This window comes from Athene cunicularia, assembly GCF_003259725.1.
Source record: "Athene cunicularia isolate RWA chromosome 17 unlocalized genomic scaffold, athCun1 chr17_part1, whole genome shotgun sequence".
In the NCBI taxonomy this organism is placed as follows: domain Eukaryota; kingdom Metazoa; phylum Chordata; class Aves; order Strigiformes; family Strigidae; genus Athene; species Athene cunicularia.
Genome location: NW_020799122.1, coordinates 7,000,525 through 7,018,403, shown reverse-complemented (window position 1 = coordinate 7,018,403; position 17,879 = coordinate 7,000,525). Strand labels below are relative to the sequence as shown.

General features: G+C 47.0%; 1 protein-coding gene across 3 annotated transcripts in view; it reads left to right on the top strand.

The window, feature by feature from the left end:
* Window positions 1-17,879, top strand: part of LOC113486516 (collagen alpha-1(XXVII) chain-like) — a 162,012-nt gene that overhangs the window by 87,033 nt on the left and 57,100 nt on the right. For 2 of the 3 annotated variants that reach the window (XM_026860525.1, XM_026860524.1), the window contains 6 exons: window positions 1,836-1,880; window positions 3,211-3,264; window positions 4,678-4,722; window positions 12,166-12,219; window positions 15,082-15,135; window positions 15,962-16,015. In XM_026860525.1, coding sequence (XP_026716326.1) covers window positions 1,836-1,880; window positions 3,211-3,264; window positions 4,678-4,722; window positions 12,166-12,219; window positions 15,082-15,135; window positions 15,962-16,015 — 306 coding nt within the window. The remainder of the gene's footprint in view (window positions 1-1,835; window positions 1,881-3,210; window positions 3,265-4,677; window positions 4,723-12,165; window positions 12,220-15,081; window positions 15,136-15,961; window positions 16,016-17,879) is intronic. The other variant, XM_026860526.1, reaches the window with a different exon arrangement.

Genomic DNA, 17,879 nt, shown 5'->3' with positions numbered 1-17,879 from the left:
TCCAGTCCCTCTGTATCTGGAAGAAGATACTCCTATGCTGTGATCAGAGATGCACTAAGTTGCAGTCCTGTGATCTTTGCTTCCAGTCACCGCTGGCATCTGCTGACCCGAAAGTCTGCATTGGCTTTTCTTTAAAGTCTGTTCCCCCACACCCACGTACACCCAGAACAGGTGTTAGTGCCCTTTTCCCTGCGCATCCCCTTGCACAGGCATGCCCTGACATGGCTTTTGCATTCTCCTCCTTTGAGTGTGTTTTCTTTCATCCGTGAGACCTGCAGACTCCACTCTCTCCTACAGAGCAATATCCATCTGTTAAGTGTACATAAACTGAAATTGCTGCTCTGCAAAGATTCATTTGCCCCTGCATCTCAGCTTACAGCTATCACTTACCACTTGATGTGAAAACCTGAGGTTTCATTCCGCTCACAGTCACTAAGAAGGGATGATTGTCATTTATTTAATTGTCCTGGAGCTGCAAATACTTAACAGCATCAGCAGAGAAGGCCTGAGTGCCCTCTGTTTATCCTGTTGTAATTCCAGTGACTTCAGTGTAGTTTCTTCTCATTCAGGCCAGTGTAAGCTGTTTTTCCAGAGTCATGAGACATTGTGCAAATAATACTTAGTGCGTGCATGGGCAGGAGGTCATTCTAATAGCACTAATAATTCTTAATTTTTTTCTGGGAACTCTTTTGCTTGCTCTCTAAACGGGATTAATGCAAATTAGCTCACTTCTTTGCACTGAAATAGGAAAAAAAATATTCTAGGCAATTTAAAAAAGGAATCGAACCCCTACATTCCAGGTTCAGGCAGGCATGACCAAGCTGCCTTCAATTTACTCTAGTTACTGAGTGCAAAAGTAAGACTGAAGACATGGAGATGGAGTTTAACATAAGCTGTGCTGAAGGACATTGAATATGCACCAGACCAGACCACTGTGCCTTTACCACTGCTGTTACCCAAGGCAGTAGGTCAAGGCTGTGGATTACATCATCTTTTGAAATGTGGCATATTGTGTGTGGTTTGTCTGAGCCTGTTGAGCTGGGTTCCTGACTTCCAGTCCCATCTTCCGCCTGCCAGCTCGTGCCACTTCATTACCACGGCTGACCACCTAAATGAGAACAGCCAGAACTGTGGCTGCCAAGAGAGCTTTTAATTTCTCTCTTGGCAGTTCGTTATAGACACTTGAGATAATTTTTGTGAAGCTTAATTGAAGGTCTCCTAGAAACTGTAGATCTGATCCTATCACATTAGAAACTGGTGTAGAGCCAAGGGAGAGGACCGAGTCCAATTGCTGTGTGAGATTTTGAGATAGCTCCATGCTGCAGCATGTGTAGTCCTATTTGAAAGCAAAAAGGAAACCTTCATATAGTTGCCAAACGGTTCTGTGGGAAACTTTGCAACATCCTTTTTTTTGGGGGGGGGAAAGAGAGAGAAAAAGAGTAGAGAGCTCTACAGCATTCAATTCCCTGCCAAATCAAATGAAGCAGAGTCATGTGAGCATGTCCAGGGTACCCTATGGGCTAAATCCAGCCCATGATAGGCCCAATCAACTGGTGTTGACTTTGGTCAAATTTTGGATGACCTTTACTGACAGGACTTGATTTTTTTTTTTTCTTGATTTTTTTTCCTGAGATGGGGAAAGGGGGATGAGAAACCTCAGAGATGCTGAGCTGCCTGCTCTAAGGTTCAGAAAGACTCAGTTGTTAGAATGTGACAGCTGAGCACACAGCCTGTGTTTAACTGCTGCTCATACTGCAGATCTTTCGTTCTTGCCACATGGTGAATCCAAATTTTGTCACTATTTTGCCTTTTATTTTGATTTCTTGTCACCTCAGGGAGATGAAGGACCCTTAGGACCACCAGGAGTCCCTGGTCCGGAGGTAGGTTTCAGTCATTTACTCAGTTACTACCAGCTCTGTTCACCTTGCAATGGAATTGTAGTTAAATTAACATAAAGCTTCAAACCTCCAGGTCTGGGGACTGATCTGCCCTTCTAAGAAATATTGTCTTGTCCAGGGCTTGGTCCAACTGCTTGATCCAGGATTGCTAAAAGTCAAGGAAGTGTCTTGTACAGGGTGTTGAGTGGGACTGTAATTTTATAACTTGCTTAAAGTATCAGACCTTGAAAAACCCTCTAGCATTTAAATAGTTCATCCTCACAATAGAGCATGCTGACTGGAAACCATCTCTGTAACCAGCCATGATGGTTTTTTCCTTGATTTATAGTATTTTTCAATGAGTAGAGGGGAAAAGCAAGACCAGACAGTGAGAGAGTCCTTTTTGACCTCTACACCACTCTGAACACAGTGATGTAACACAGAAACACAGTTAGAAGAAACAAAAAGGATATTATCATATCTGTGAGCTTGCCAGCTCAGGATTTTGTAATGGTTATATACATAATTGTTACTGCAGGATAGTAAAGTATCTTGAAAAATTGGTAACTCTGCTGGGGCTTCTAGGTGGATTGGAAAATAAGTGTTTTATCTTGCATTTCCCCCACTGTTCTGGTAGATACTTTCATACCTTTCTGGAGCAACATGATAAATCCTGTTTCTACAATGCCTGGGACAGCAACATAAGTGTTCTTCCAGCCAAAGGGAAGGCTCAGCATGAGCTTTTGGTCTGCAGGTTTATTTCTGCTTTTCTGACCTGTTGCTGTGAATGTCAGCCTGGCGTCCCCCACTGTAGGGACAGTTCTACTGCCAGATCCTCTCTGGGTGCCAGGGATAGAGCCCCCGAGAAGCTGGCCAAGTCCCTGCCAATGCTAGCATCTTTGAATGCTCAGACTGCTGGTGTCCTTGCTGGCATTGCTACAGGAAAAATGCTGGAAGTAAAATAAATCCAGCTGAATGTGGCACATAACAAACTAAAGGGAAGCAACAAAGCCCTTGGTTAATTATAGTCCAAGCAGTGTCTTTCTGATGTGACGTTTAACTAAAGGAATCGAACTGGAGGGTCAGCAATGGGCTGAACCTTGGAGTAGCTGTCTAGGTGTGTTCCCCATGGATCAGACCTAGTGTCACCCAAGACACAGGGCTTTCCTCTTGTGCTGCCTTGGCTCAGTAAGGGTTGCGGCACCTCAAGCACCCAGAATTCGCAGGGAGCACTGCTTGTAAGCTGCACCATATAGGTCCACAAACAGACTACTGTGACTAAGGGCAGCTGCAAGCTTTTTATGTTTTGGGGTTTTTTTTCCATTTATTTCAGGGTCGATCTGGTCGGAAGGGATTTTCAGGAAGACCTGGTCCTGATGGTCCAAAGGTGAGTTTATTCCTGATCAGGAAAGCAGTGGTTGAAAGGGAGGAAAGAAAGAGGACAATATTTTTCTCAACTTTACCATTCTCCAAGCCTAAGATTTTCATTCCAGACAGGACATGGGGAACTGAGGATTTCTCTTTTTCTCTGAATTTTAGGATCTCAGCTTCTGCTTGGTTTCTTCACCAAAAAGAATGATGGTACATTTTTTTAAGCCATGTGCTTTATTATAAACAAGTGTGTTCCTCCTTTGATATTAACCAACTCCCTGCTCCATCATCTCATCTTATTTTCCATTGCTGCTCCACGTTTTTGTTCTAAAACAATGCACATCATTCCTATCTTTGCTGCCTAATTAGCAGCGGGAGCCATCCCAGGGCAGTCCACTCCACAAACCCACACTCAAAAGGAAAGAGAAAACCCAACAAAAACAACCTCTTCAAACAGTAAATAGCAAAAATGTGGTCTGGCAGCACATCTGGAGTATCTGCCTACTGAGAAAATACAACTGCCATCATCCAGAGACAATACTGATTGTAGCGGTGAGTCTGGCCCCTGGACAGCCTGTCCAGGGGCACTCTGCCGGCCTTCGAGTGCTGCCATGGCTGCCCTTATCCCTGTGCGTTAGAAATTCTTCTCCTCCTCTACTTTTCACCCCTCATTTTTCTTATTTTGTGAATTTCTCTCACCCTGCACTGTGATTTATCTCATGTGGGTTCTTTTGGTGGTTTTCATGTGGATGCTCCACGTGACAGCAACATGCTTATGTTTGAGGTTTCGCAAGAGCAGAATCAGGGTACGGTACTGCCTGGGAGTAGTTGGGTTGTCTTTTATTCTTGTGACACTTCCACCAGCAGGTGAATTTTCTTGGATCCCTTCTACCTCCCCATGGTGTCCGCACTCTTGCTTTCTCTAGATGCTCCTCAAATCTTTTGGTTAATCAGGGTCCTTTCCTACTCTCTTCCTGTTGATGATGTATCTGTCTTCATCTGTCTGTTTTACTGAGTCCTTCAGGTTGAAAAGTTACGGGTCAGAAACACCCTAACTTCAGGAACATCCCTGTTGAGCAGTCATGCCTTATTAAACATGGGGTTAAAACAACCAGGTCTAGGCTATGCCAAGTAGACAGCTTATGTTTCAATGTTTAAGTTTGGTTTTGTGAAGGTTATTTTTCCACAGCAGGACTAGCTGCTTTTAGGTCATTTCACTCCAGAACAGCAAGTGTTTACTCCATGTTTGTGTTAGTTGTGTTTCTTGCTTTGGATTATCTCTCAAGTCACAGCTCTTTTTGTAAGATGATGCTTCTTGCAGATTTTCCATGGCAGCCCAAATCATGGGTGTACAAAGAATCATGTTGTACTGAGGGTCTGAGTGGGAGCACCAGGTAACCTCTGTGCCTTGCCTCTCCTTGTCTTGCAGGGGGAGCCAGGAAACCATGGCCGACCAGGGAAAGTTGGTGAGCAGGTAAACTCTTTGTTTTCCTTGTCTGTTTGATGATCTCCTATGTACACTGTCTCCTAGAAGACCAGAGTGCAGGCAGAGGACAGTGCCCAGGGGTTTCTGTCCACCTCAAACCTGCCCATAGTCCTGGTGCCCCAGCTGGGGTGCGTGGTCTGGCTGAAGCTCCTGGTGAACAGCACTGATAGTGACCATGGTGTCTGTTTTAAACTGAGGGTCTTTTCCATAGGCCAAGTGCTCTGATAAAGTCACAGTTCAGGTGGATGTGCTGGCAGTGCTGGCAGCAGTACAGCACACACAGCTGGCTGCGTTTCTCGAGGAGGCAAAGCCAAGGTCAGGAAAAGAGGTTGTGAATTTCTGTGTATTCCTCTTATCCCTAAACGATCCATTTCCAGGTTTTGCCTATTTAGATTTTAAGGGTAAGATCCTCTACTTTGGGTGCTGTGCTGCTTTGGCTCCTGCTGGAATTTTTTTGGAGCAGAGGAGATAGGAGCTGGAGAAACCAGACCGCGGAGAAGAGGGCATTGAGCTGCATTTTATTGTACCGCAAGAGAGCGTTCTGCTGGGGTGAAAGGGGACATGCATCATCCCTGTAGGCTTCAGGGGAACCACAGGCATCAAGGGAAAAGAAACAATTGTTCCTATGTCTCTGTGATTGAAACCAACCAACTTGTCCACCACCAACCCTGAAATTGCAGCCACAGAGCCTCCAACATGTTCTGTGCATTCCTACATGACCACACCAAGGTGGCTGCAGCAGCTGGCCCTGGCAAAGAGGGCACTGCTTCTCAGCACAGCTGTCCTTCCCAACACTTTCCCTGCTGGCTGGTCAAGTTTCATTTGGTTTAGCTTTTCAGCCTCTCTGGCTCTTTCTTCCCTTGTATGCAACAGCTGGGTGTCAGTTCTTCCATGGGTTTTTGACCAAGCAAGTCCAAAAAACCAAGGTGGATCCTTTCAGTACCAGCAATCTGATGAGTCTCAGTATATATCAAGAACAGTTATTTCTATTTGGAAAATAGAGCCGTTTCTGTATTATGGTTAATAATTTACTTCACGAAGAACAACAACTGAAGAAGCAAAGTTGTTTGTACACCTGAGCTCTAGTTTGCAGCTTTATTAGATTCTGCATGATCTCAGACATCACTTTCCAGTGCTCTGCCTGTTTTCCCTTCTGTGGAAGGTGTAAGTCAGCTCTGAACAGTACTTAACACAATTCCTCCTGTTCTCAGGTGCCACCTGTGGATGCTGTTGTATTACAGTTAAAAATTAATATTTAGAAGTGCTTTGAGATCCTTAACAAGATGTTGTCCTTGAAGGACAATGCATTGTTAGGATTATTATTCTTTAACGTCCCTCAGGACTGACCTTGGATGAAAACTGTAGGCCACTGTTCACCAAAAAGAAAACACAGCTGGCCTCTGCTGACACTGAAACCAGCACAGTGGTATGAAAGCTGACTGTATTATTCTAAGTCAATTAGTCTCTGTCTAGAAATATCACCCAGAAAGAATTTCCATTCCCATACTAGTCAAGTCATTAGAACAAAAATGTCGCACCAGATTATTGAGAAATAACGTCCTTTCCCAGCACACCTTTGCTGAACAATGCTGGAGTGTTGGGTTTTCATTCCTCCCTCCACCTAAGCTTCGGCATTTGGTGTTGGGGTTGGGTTGTTTTTTTGCAGAGCTCTGAGAGACTGCGCTACCCAGGTCACTTGGCACCAAGAGACCTTCACCTCACCCCTGTTTTCTCTTGTGGAGGCCCTGATGTTTTCTATTCCATGGGCACAATAGGCTTGGTCAAACATTTCAGATTTGCTGCTCTGCCCTCCGTAAGGGTTTCTGCTCAGTGTAGCAGCGTGAGTAAAGATCAACCATCCATCTCACTGGAGCTCTCTTCCCTTTCTTAGGAACATCTGTTTAGGCAAACATGGGAGTTTCTGTAAGGTTTCCAGTGACACTTGAGCTCTCATTGGAAAAATTAGGTTTTAAGCCACAGGGCAGTCCCTAATGCATTGTTTTTCCTTTGCAAGGACACTGACTCAGAAAGTTCATTCATAAGATGCTTGTTGTCTTCATATGCTGGAAGGACTCCAGCTGCTGGGGTCCCCTGTACCCTGGAAATGTGTGATTTAACCCTTCCTTGCCAGTAGATGGAGGCAGAAGGATATGTAGAAGAATACAGGGCCTCTGGCCCAGGCCACCAACCTTCCTGTTCCAGATCTGGGAATGTAAAGCAGGAGGATGTCACTGAAATGTCCATGTTGAAGGTCAGACAAGCCTGTGGGAGAAGCAACAGGAGCAGACAGGACAGCAAACTGGGGCAGAGTACTGCAAGCCCATGGACACTCCCTGTTCTGCACTAGAGACTGAAATATCGGTGAAGATTTGTGCCAGCTGAAAGAGGCTACAGTTGACCTATGGCCTTAATGGGAAAGAGTAGTCCTGTCAGAGCGGGAACAGCTTTTTGAATCCTTCTTACTCTACAAGAAGTGACAGCCCTGCTCACGTGCATGGCGATGTTGGGGTCAGCCACGCGCCCATCGCACCATGCTGGGAAGGGCAGTCACTCCACGGCCCCTAGTGGGTATGTCTTCCTTCGAGGGAGAAGCAGGTTGTCCCAATATCAGATATTATTCTAAAATAATTTGTCAGAGGAAACCAACATCATTGGTTGACTAAGATCAAATGGGTTGCCAAGAACCAAGCAGGAAATTGCTCCAACGTTTCCTACATCTTAGAGCAGCATGCATTTACCTTGCCCTCCAAAGCACCTTTCTGAGCTGCAGACCTCTCATTCGGGGATTTATGGGCACTGTAGTGTATGCAGCCTCTTTGATCTGACAAGGTGTTTTGTCAGTGTGTCTCCACCTTCGCTTCTGTCGCTCCCCAAAGGGCAGTGGGAACCCAACGCGGCCCCAGGGTATGGCTGAGTGTGGTGCACAAGGGGTTAAACCGCGTGGCTTTTCTTTGCGGGTCAGAGCGTCCTCCCTGAAACTGTGATATTTACTGTTTTACTTTCCCTTTCTTTCATCTGAATGGGAGGATTGTACATTTACTCCCTCCCATCCTTTGTCCCTGGTTTGTTTTGTTTTGAGTTCTAGCGAACCAGTAAAACAGAAAGGCCATGATCGGTTCCTGCTGGGAGTGACTGGCTGTCCCGTCCCTGGGAGACCCTGCTCATGCTGGGCTCGCCTTTCGGTTGTTTCTCTCAAATGGGGTATGATTTATGCAAGGCTTCATTGCTGACTTGCTCTCTGTTGATGCAGCCAAGAGGGGGGGCTTAATTATGACAGGGCTGGACAATAAATGGGGAAAGCCAGACAGGAGTTAGGAATTACAACCCGCCAGTCCCCCCCTTTTCTTCACCCCAAGCCCCCAGCAACTTTTTAACAATCTCCATCCCTTTTCCGCCATGCCCTTGGCTGGGGAATACAGCAGACTGAATCATGAGCGACATGCTGAACTCTCTGTCTAATATAAATGTTTTACATTCTTTCTTGTATACTGTGGGCCTTTATCCGGGCCGCCACCGCTGCTGGGACTTCACGTGCATCATTACACACGCTGCCTGGAGTAGTGTTTGATGCAGGGCTTCTTTTCAACCCTGGGAACCTGGGAAAAATATGTTATGCCACAGCCATTTTAGTGTAATGGCCACAATTCATGTCTGCTTTGATTTAATATTTGCCACCGGTGGCTTTTCTGGTTCTTAAAACCTAAATCTTTTGCTGCTTTTGTTCCCTTCAGTGTCTATCCCATTTTGGCCGGTGAAGAATATCATTATCCAATCTCTCCCAGTAGTTTCATGTACTCCCAATAACTTACTGAGATTTATTTTTCCTAGACATATCTATCTTGATTTGTGTCTGCTTGCAGACACAGCACCGTTAGTTCATTTAGCCCCAGGCAGACAGTATTGGCTGAAACACTACAGAGCTCCTGTGCTGGAAGCCTGGCCGTGTCACAGGGTCCCTGCTCTGCCATCCCTCTTCAGTCCCATGGTCACACCACAGGATGCTCCTCTTGCTGGGTACACGGGGCACAGTGACATCTTCCCTTGAGCAGAAACACGACGTACCAGCGCAGACAGATTTTTCCCTGGTTTCAGAGTGAAAACCAGGCCAGAAATGTTGGCTGTGCTCCCCTTCCATCCTGAAGTTTCCACAGGCAACAAGTGCAGCGTTCGCCTCTACCCTGCTTGCGTTGGCAGTGCCGGCAGGTTTCCGCATGAGCTGCGATAACAAACGGCCCATCTGTGACAGGGAAGGGGTCCCTGGGCTTGTGGGCTGGTTGGTGTGCTGCAGTCGGTGCTCTGCAAACCAGCTGTAGAGCAGCACCGCCTCGGCTGGGAAGCACAGCCGGTGTGTCTCGCTTCATCACCCAGACTCCTTAGAGACCTTTTAGGGTGGGAGCTGATGCTGCTGCGGACAGCAGGTTACCCTTCAAGCCTGAGTCTGGGTATGCAGTGCCCCTCAGAAGTGCTTTGGAAACCGTCTTGGTCTGAATGGTGACAACATTCGCTGCAAGAGCAGGGATCTCTCTTCTTCTGCAGGGACTGACCTAAGGAACCCAGAAATATCTTAAAGAGACCATCTTCCAGGGAGAGCGTTCAGCAGTTTTTCTGATAAATTGGAAATGTAGGAACAGATTTGTTCTTTCTTGCTTTATTAGCTTATTTTTGCCTAGCAATGCATTTCCTCGTTCCGTCTCATTGCTTTGCCATTCTCTCCTCTGCCTTAACATTTGCTTTCTTCATGGCCTTGGGCAACTGGAAAACTTCAGTAACTGGATACAGTTATCAGCGATGTATCTCACTTGTGTCTAATTGAAAGGATAATTGATTCAGGAGCCTTCAGCAATGCCACCCAGTGGCAACCTTGCATATGCAGATCTTGCAAATTTGCCTACTCTCCCTTTGGTTCCTGTGCTGGGCAATCACTGCTGAGCCCAGCACTGCTTTGGCCATGTGTCCTGTCTGTGTGTCCTGTCCGTGTGTCCTGTCTGTGTGTCCTGTCCGTGTGTCCTGTCCATGTGTCCTGGCCGTGTGTCCTGTCCATGTGTCCTGTGCATGTGTCCTGTCCGTGTGTCCTGTCCGTGTGTCCTGGCCATGTGTCCTGTCTGTGTGTCCTGTCCATGTGTCCTGTCCATGTGTCCTGTCCATGTGTCCTGTCCGTGTGTCCTCTCTGTGTGTCCTGTCCGTGTGTCCTGTCCACGTGTCCTGGCCGTGTGTCCTGGCCATGCAGCCTGGCTGCAATGGCACGCTTGTGCACTGGGACTGCTTCAGCATCGGACACAGCAAAGACCATTTCAGTGCTGGTGTCTAAAGGGTCAGTGACATCAAGCTCCTGATGGGATAGTAGAGCTTTCCTGTGGTAGTTGTCTTCCCGTGGTTAATCAATATTTCCATCATGGCACAGTGGTGTGCTGGTCTCCTGGGACATCATCTATGGATGGATTTCTAATGCAAGCATCTAACTCCAGGCTCCAACGTACCCGCTGAGCTCTTTGCCTTCTCTCATGAGTTTTTTCCAGACACTTTTCACATGGATGTTGTTCCCATGCCGGAGTGTGACAAGGGCCTCTCAAAGCAGAGTGTGTGTCTGCTCCCTGGAAGAGGCAAAGCCAGCTGAGCCTCTGAGTGAGAGATGCTTTTGTTGAGCCCATCAAGCATGTCCCACTGAGGATCTCCTGTCTCCAGTGATGTTCAAAGGATGGCATTTAATTGCATCATCTGAGGAATGTTAATGCATGAAGTCTCTCAGTGTTTGGAGTCATCATCAGAAGCTGTTCCTTCTAAAAGTCATCGGAGAGTGACCCACATTGTGTTTTATGTCTCTGAATGCATGTGCTGAGCCTCACACATACGGGAATAGCAAGGAGGCTGGTTATTCTGTGCTACAGCGTTATGTTGTGAGTGTAACTTCATGGAGAGAGAGAGAGGCTTTTGGTGGCAGGAGGAGTTGCACAACCTGTGAGTAGGCTGCTCTGCCGGTGCCGGGTCCTCCTCTGTAGCTGGGCGGTATCACTTTACACTGTCAGTGCACAGAAGTGAACAGAACCACAACAACACACAGGCCACAGAGAACCCCTCAGCAAATTGCACACGTGTCAGGCCAGCTGGGAATGGAAAAAGCAATGAAGCAGGAGTGGAAATGCTTGCTTCTTGCTGTTCCCCCAGAGAAGAGATAGCAGGGTCAAAAGCTCTCCCTTTTCTGAGACCACACTCCAGAAGTTGCCTTGCCTAGTGTAGCTTTTTTCCCCCCGTGTTTGTTCATGCTGAATGTTTTCTTGAGTGTGTCATTTGAAAGCCTCCTTGATGTTGAAGTGGAAAGGTAAGATGCATTTGCATAGAATAACTTTACAATTTATTATGAAGATTTCAAATTATTCTAAAAAAGAGGGAGAGTAGGGTGATATCACTGAAGAATTCACCTCCTGTCTGACACCTGCCAGCACCAATCAGACTGTTGCCTAAAATTGAACAAGCTGGGGCATGGCTTCATTTGAGACCACCCATGCCAACTGTGGGCAGGTTGTGAAGTGTTCCAACAGGAGATCTCTTTAGTTACAGACTCACTGGAGGAACTAACTATAGATGTCTCTCTGCCAATGACCCTTGCTGGGACTAGGGATGAGACCATGAGAATCATGCGCCTGCCGTGGCAGAGAAGACAGTCCTAGAGCATTTCTAGAGCCAGAAACCCGCTGGAGTTGGTAGGGAGGCTGCTGTATTTTAATTCTCAGGAATCTTAGCTTAACATTGCATCTATTTCCATCGTCCTAATTAAAAGCAGTTCTGTTTGTTTCTTTGTTATCCCAAACGTTGTTAAATCTTAACAAATCCTGAGCTTAGACTGGGAGATTTTTCCAAGATAGATTCTGAGTAGTGTGATAGATCTACTGCCCTGCTGGCCCCTCTGGCTGGGTCCTCAGACCTTTATTTCCTACTGACATCCCAACAGCATGACACTATCAGGGCAAAATTAGTTTGCACGAGGGTTTGAGGCAGCTCCAATTAACCCAGAAGAACTCTACCCAGTCCAGCAGTGAAAATGATGGCAACTCTCAGACTGTGCAACCCAGGAGCTCCTGCTATTGATGCTCTTGGGGAAGCTGCGCTGACGTTTTGGGAAATGCTTGCAAAACAAAGCCACACTATAGACTCGGCCTTTCTACAAAACGTGCTTAACTCATCCCGTATACTGTGTGTTGTGGCTCTTGCAGATCCTAGTGCTGCCGTTCCAGCTGGCGCCTAAAGCAGAACCAGCTGTGGAGTTAGACGTTCCCATGGCCGGGAGCAACTCTGTCCGCTCTGGTAGCCAGTAGGAATTACTGAGCAGTATACAAGGGATGCTGTGCTATTTCAACCAACAAGGTGGACCATAGAAACTGTTTACTTTCTCAGCAAATAAAACTGAAAATTAATTGTGCTTTTCTCTTTCCTCAGGGTCTAATGGGTTTCATTGGTCCCGTAGGGGAGCCTGGAATAGTGGGAGAAAAGGTAAGATTGCTTGCAATGAGTTGGTTGTTATAACTTTTGCAGGGTGAGGGAGACCAGAGCGGGAGGAACATTGTGAGATTTAAGTTGTCATGTCAGTGCAACACCCAGCTGGGTGTCTGAGCTAATCTTGAGCCAGGCAAAAATCATCCCCTTTGCATTTAGGAATTAATATGTGCTTGCCCTCCAAGGAAATGCTGTCAAATATTCTCTCAAAGTTTAAGCTTTATTCATTCATAATCTGCCAGAAAGCTTGTATTTAACAGTCAGTTCTGGTTTTTCTGGGAATGAGGGTCTTATCAGCCCTGTGTTCCTGGTCAAGGGAGGAGTCCAAGGAGTTTAGGTTACAGACAGATTTGTGCAGAGATGTGCTTAGAAGCCCATGCTGAGTTACCAGTGGGGTTGCACAGGACCAGGGCTGAGCCTGCGTTGAACAGGGGGTCTCAGCAGTTTCTCAGGTGCAGAGAAGGTGCAAGAATACAATCACCCAACGGAGCAAAGGCTGGTCCAAATATTTCCCTTTTTATTTGATTGATCCCATCCTTGCTGCCCCTGTGGTTGTACTGGGCACGCTACTAAGGGCTGGTGCCCTCTTGTGTACAGTACAGATAGACGCCTTTTTCAGAAAGAAAAATGACTTTATTTTCCATAAATGTAAATGGACACTATTTTCTACTAGAGTATAAAATTTTATTCGGGGGTAGCTTCCAAAGACAAATCATCTATATCACTCATTGTGTGTCAGTTGCTGACTGCTGGTTTTCATTGGTGGTTTAATTATTCACAGTCCAGCCATAAAGATAGTAAAGAGCGTGAAATGATGCATTCTACACATTAGTTCTCTCTCTTGCTTTTATTACTTCAAGCCCTGTCCTCTGGGTAATGATGTCAAGATTCTGTGACAGTTACACTGTGTTTGCTGCAAATGTGTTTTATTGCCTGTCTGCAGCAGCCTTTGGAGAGCCCGAAACACTGGATGGTCTCTGGTGGGGCAGTAGCAGAAGCAGTCTCAGTCCAAACTATCAACGCACACAAGAGCTAAAAGGAATGACATGGTGTGGGCTGCATTTTATGGAAGGAAAACAGAGGAATAAAGACTCTGTGATGTGTCCAAGGTGGTTACACAGAAAACTGGTGCCTGAGCGAGTTGTCTCAACGGCAGCTGCAGCCCTGCGTTGAATGAGGCGTAAGGGGTTTGCCAGGCAGGAGGCATGGGAAGATCTTTTTCCCCATTCCAGTAAGTTCACATCTGGTCCTATGGCTTCCACGCTAATGCCTTGACCACATGAGCTATCCTCATCTCACAGATCTGCTCTGTAACACGATGATGTTACGTTGGTGTCAAGGCAAGCCCAGGCTGTCCTTTGAAAATCTGCCTCAGCACAGCTGTGATTTCTATCAGACTTCTTCTCTACCAGGACAAACTTATGGATGACAGAAATAACTATCATCAAATCAAAACCTCAACCAGGCCTCCAGCTGGCATAGTGTCCTACAGCTTACTATGCTGTTGTGAGCTAAATGAAGTGGGAAATATGCTTTCATTAGACATAGCTGAGTCAGCAATCTCCATCCGAGAGCTGCAAAATTTAAGGCTGAAGCCAGTAGAATCCAAAGATTATCAAAGAGAACAATACCGTTAATACACAATAAAATCCATGCATTCAGGGGGAAAGAGATCCTTGCGTTGGTTTACAGGGGCCAACTGGTGACAACACAAACTCTGGGGTTTGTTTTTAATAAGCTGCTTAGAGCCCACAAAATATTTCCCCTTACGCTTTAGCTGTTGGAAGGTAGGTCAGATTTTGGGCGTAAACTACTTGGCAGCATTTGCTAACTCCTCCTTCCTCATCCCCCTAAGCACACAAACATAACACACCTAATTCCCAGTGCATTATCAGGGCTGCAAGGGAGAGTACAGGCAGTCGTGGTGGGGATTGCCACCATCTCCAAAACGGAGCAGTCGATGTCCTGTCGCTAGAGCCATGCCTTCAACTTGTGTCAGCGGGTCACAGTGGTGCTCGCGGAGGCTTACACCTTGTTTCCCTTTCTTGACTGAGCTGGAGGGCCAAGGACATACTCAGGGGAAGTGAAATGTTCTGCACGTGGGTATAAGTAAGACTCTTGGAATTAAAAAGTGATTTTTTTGGTATGTTAAGTTTTTTAATGCCAAATGGTGGCTTGTTTTAGAAGGGATTATCTTCAGGGTGCGCTGTGGAGGCATCTGGCTCTGAACCCCTCATAAACACAGGTCTCCAGATTGTTGGGTTTTGCACTGTGGTCCCAGTATGAGCCACAGGAGAGGGAGTCCCCTAAACCGCCTGCAGTCGTCATCTGAAAGCACCAGCCATCTCTATTCTGGCACCACCTCTGGTTTTTTCCAACTTGATTCCCTGCTTTTAGCAGGACTTCATGACCACAGCCTTCAAATCCGTGCCTCTAAAAACACCAGGACGTGCAGGGATTATGATAGTGCAGAGCACAGAGGGATGTTGTGCCTTGGGTGGGAAGGGCTGGAGATCTCCTGGGATCCAGTCCTAGCACTGCCTGGAGTTGAAGGCAGTCTTGCACATTGCTTGTTTCTTGTTCCTCAGTGCTTTGATGGCAAAAGTCCCCTCTGTTGGGATATGGAGGGTTAACTAATTCTTGCTGTAGTCTACTCTTTAACTACTCTGATGAGATGGATACTTGAAAGAGGGTGATGATTATTCTGTACTGGAAGTCTTTCTGGTAGAAATCTGATGGCATAGACTGCAATTTGTGGAGCTTTTAGTTGTTTCATTGCTCTAGATCCCTGTTGCTGGCAGTTTAGAGTGCTTGTTAGCAAGACTCTCACTTTTCCCCATGCACCCATGTCTCTCCTAGGGCGACCGTGGCTCAGTGGGACCCCCAGGCCCTCCAGGAGTCAAGGGGTCGATGGTAAGGAGTAAGTCTGCATCCTCTTGCTCTTGCTGCTGCCTCTCTCTCTCTCTTTCCTACCAAAGGGTGCAGCTTCTCCTGGTCTTTCAGTTACGTGACAACAGCTGCAAATTCATCCTGTCTCTGTGGGGATGGGAATGGTCATTTGACTGACTGGATATTGAGGTATAACATCTCCCCAGCAGTCGTGTTCAGCAGCCTCCCCTTCAGAGAAACACTGGATATTGACACGTGTTCTGCGGCTCCATCAGCTGAGGACCTGTTGTGTCAAGTGGAGATAACTAGGAACGGCAAGCCATGGCACCTAAAGGGTTGCCTGTTTCCAAGCATCCTGGCTACTGAACAGACAGGGTCTGGGAACGGGGATCTGTTGTTCACATCCCACCAAGTCGCCAGGGACAGCTGGAGATGCCGGGCTGCTTGGGCAGCACGCTCATGGTGTTTTGCTTTGCTGTGTGCACTGCCATTTGGGGATCCTTGTTTAGGAGTTTAACAGAGGGCACCTCAGCAAGATCTTATCTTGCTCTGACACTTACCTCCTGTCTACCATAATACAAGACCCAAAGACAGATTTTCATATTAATTCAGCCTGTTCTGGGCTGTTTAGAAAATCTAACTGCTTCTATTGCTACCAAGGTTGGAGCTGGTTTTTTGACAGTCTGGCCTTCTCCATCCATCCCTGGGCAATTCTACATAACATAACAGAGCTGCTTGACCTTGCAAGCAACCAACAATACCTTTTTTCCTGTCTTCCCACTTGGAGGAAGAAGGGCTGAGCAGATCCTGGAAATTCACACCCGGCATGTTCTTCTTCCTTCCCTTCTAGGGGCACCCTGGGACACCAGGAGGAGTGGGTTTTCCTGGGATTCCTGGACCAACAGTAAGTAAAGGCTGTCACCACCTTGTAATACCACACACCAAAAATCATCATCCTGTATCCTGGGCATTCATGGGCTGAGTCAGGCAACTGTGTGCCAGCTGATTTGAGTTTGATTTGAGCGACAGATATGGGGCAAGGGATGGGGCATCTGTAGGAGCAACATGCAAAGAGGTGCCAAGAAAGCAGTGGTGCTTAATTCAGACTTTTGTAGCCCATCTCCCTAATGGGGGATCCAAAACTCACAGTCCAGCCTCAATCTTTTAGCAGGACACAAGCTCACTCGCTCAAGGTGTTCTTGCAAGGCCCTCTATTTCTGCCGGGAACGGTTGGCAGTATGGTGATCACATCATGCGACACAGTGACTGTATCGTGTGGTGACTCCATCCTGCATTTTCCCAAGACCCTCGCTGGAGTGAGAGGAGCTGCAGAGCAGCTGCCCGCAGATGCACCCTCCCTCTGGATGGGCTCGTCGGGTACATGTGCAGCTGTGGCTGGAGCGTGCAATTGGTGTGGAGGCAGAGTTTAGTGTGGCTCCAGTTTCCCACAGCCGTTGTTTAGACGGAGCTCCAGCTCTCCCAGCAGCACAAATGCTGCTGTGTGTTGTTTGCTGGAACCCACAGAAAGGCAGCTCTGGGTGGGTACAGGGAATGGATTTTGCTCAGCATGTGAATTCCCACAGTGTTGTTAATTGGGAGGAAGATCACAGTAGTGAACGCCTGGGCAGTGCCAAAGGTTTGGCCTCCAGATCAGTGACAGCTCTGCCCACTTTGGGGAGCTAGGGGATGCTCTGGGTCCACAGGCTGCAACCAGCTGCTGTCTGGGGAGAGACCTACAAGGCAATGGAGGTGAGGGAAAGAAAAGGTCTGAGGCAAAGCAGCACCTTGGGGTGACCCCCCCTTACCTGGAGAGCATCGACGTGGCCCTGACCAGGCCCTTACAATGACAGGTGCATGATGTTGCCCGCAGCCCCCAGCAAAGAGGGGGCTCCTCATGCTAGCACTTGCTGTCAACAGAAGTCTAGAAGGCAGCTGGATATCTCTAGCTGTCCCTTTTTTAGCAACTCCCCCAGCACATTAGCTGCTGCATGGCTTGGGGACAGCTGGAGCATTAGGCAGACCCCCTGCTTACTTCCATGCCTGTGAGCATGGGGCAGAACTGGAGCGCATCCTTAGCAGAGGTAGGTTCTGCACTGGCCCTGTGGCAAAAAGCTCCCAGTCCTGAAACACTAGTGCACCACTAACTAGTACCTTTAGCTGTACTAAAGTTTTGTCTTGCTTCACTGCGACATGATGACAACAGTATGAGTCGAGGCATCACCTCTGACTGAAGATGCTGAAATCTCTCTGCAGAGCTCTGGGAGCTGAGACCATCCCCAGGCCCCTTCTCTTCCCTCAGTTCCCTGTTCTCCTGCAAGCAAATAACAAGTTCATCCAAGCAAAATGTTTCCTCCAAAACTGCATTTTAAAAAGTCGTAATTCAATAAGTCAAACTTCCCCACAAAGCCAGTAAATCTAATACCCTAATATCAAATCCCCACTCATTAACTCCAGCTGTTTCTGCCTGTTTCTCCACCAAACATTCATTATTTGCTTTTCAAGCCAGACCTGAGGCATGCCGTTGTTGTTTATCCTAAACTGTTAAAATCTTTGGGATTAAACTATCCAGTGAGCCTTAGCAGCTCTGGTGACTGATTAATTCAATAGAGGGTGATTGGGAATGGGAAGCAAAGATATAGTCAATGGTAGGAAACTGCCCTTAATTTCAGCTCACTGAGGCTTGTGAATTCCTTTTCCCTCTTCTCACTCACCATCATGGAACGTCTTTTATGTTAATACACAGTTTTTAAAATAGTGTGTACGTGTAG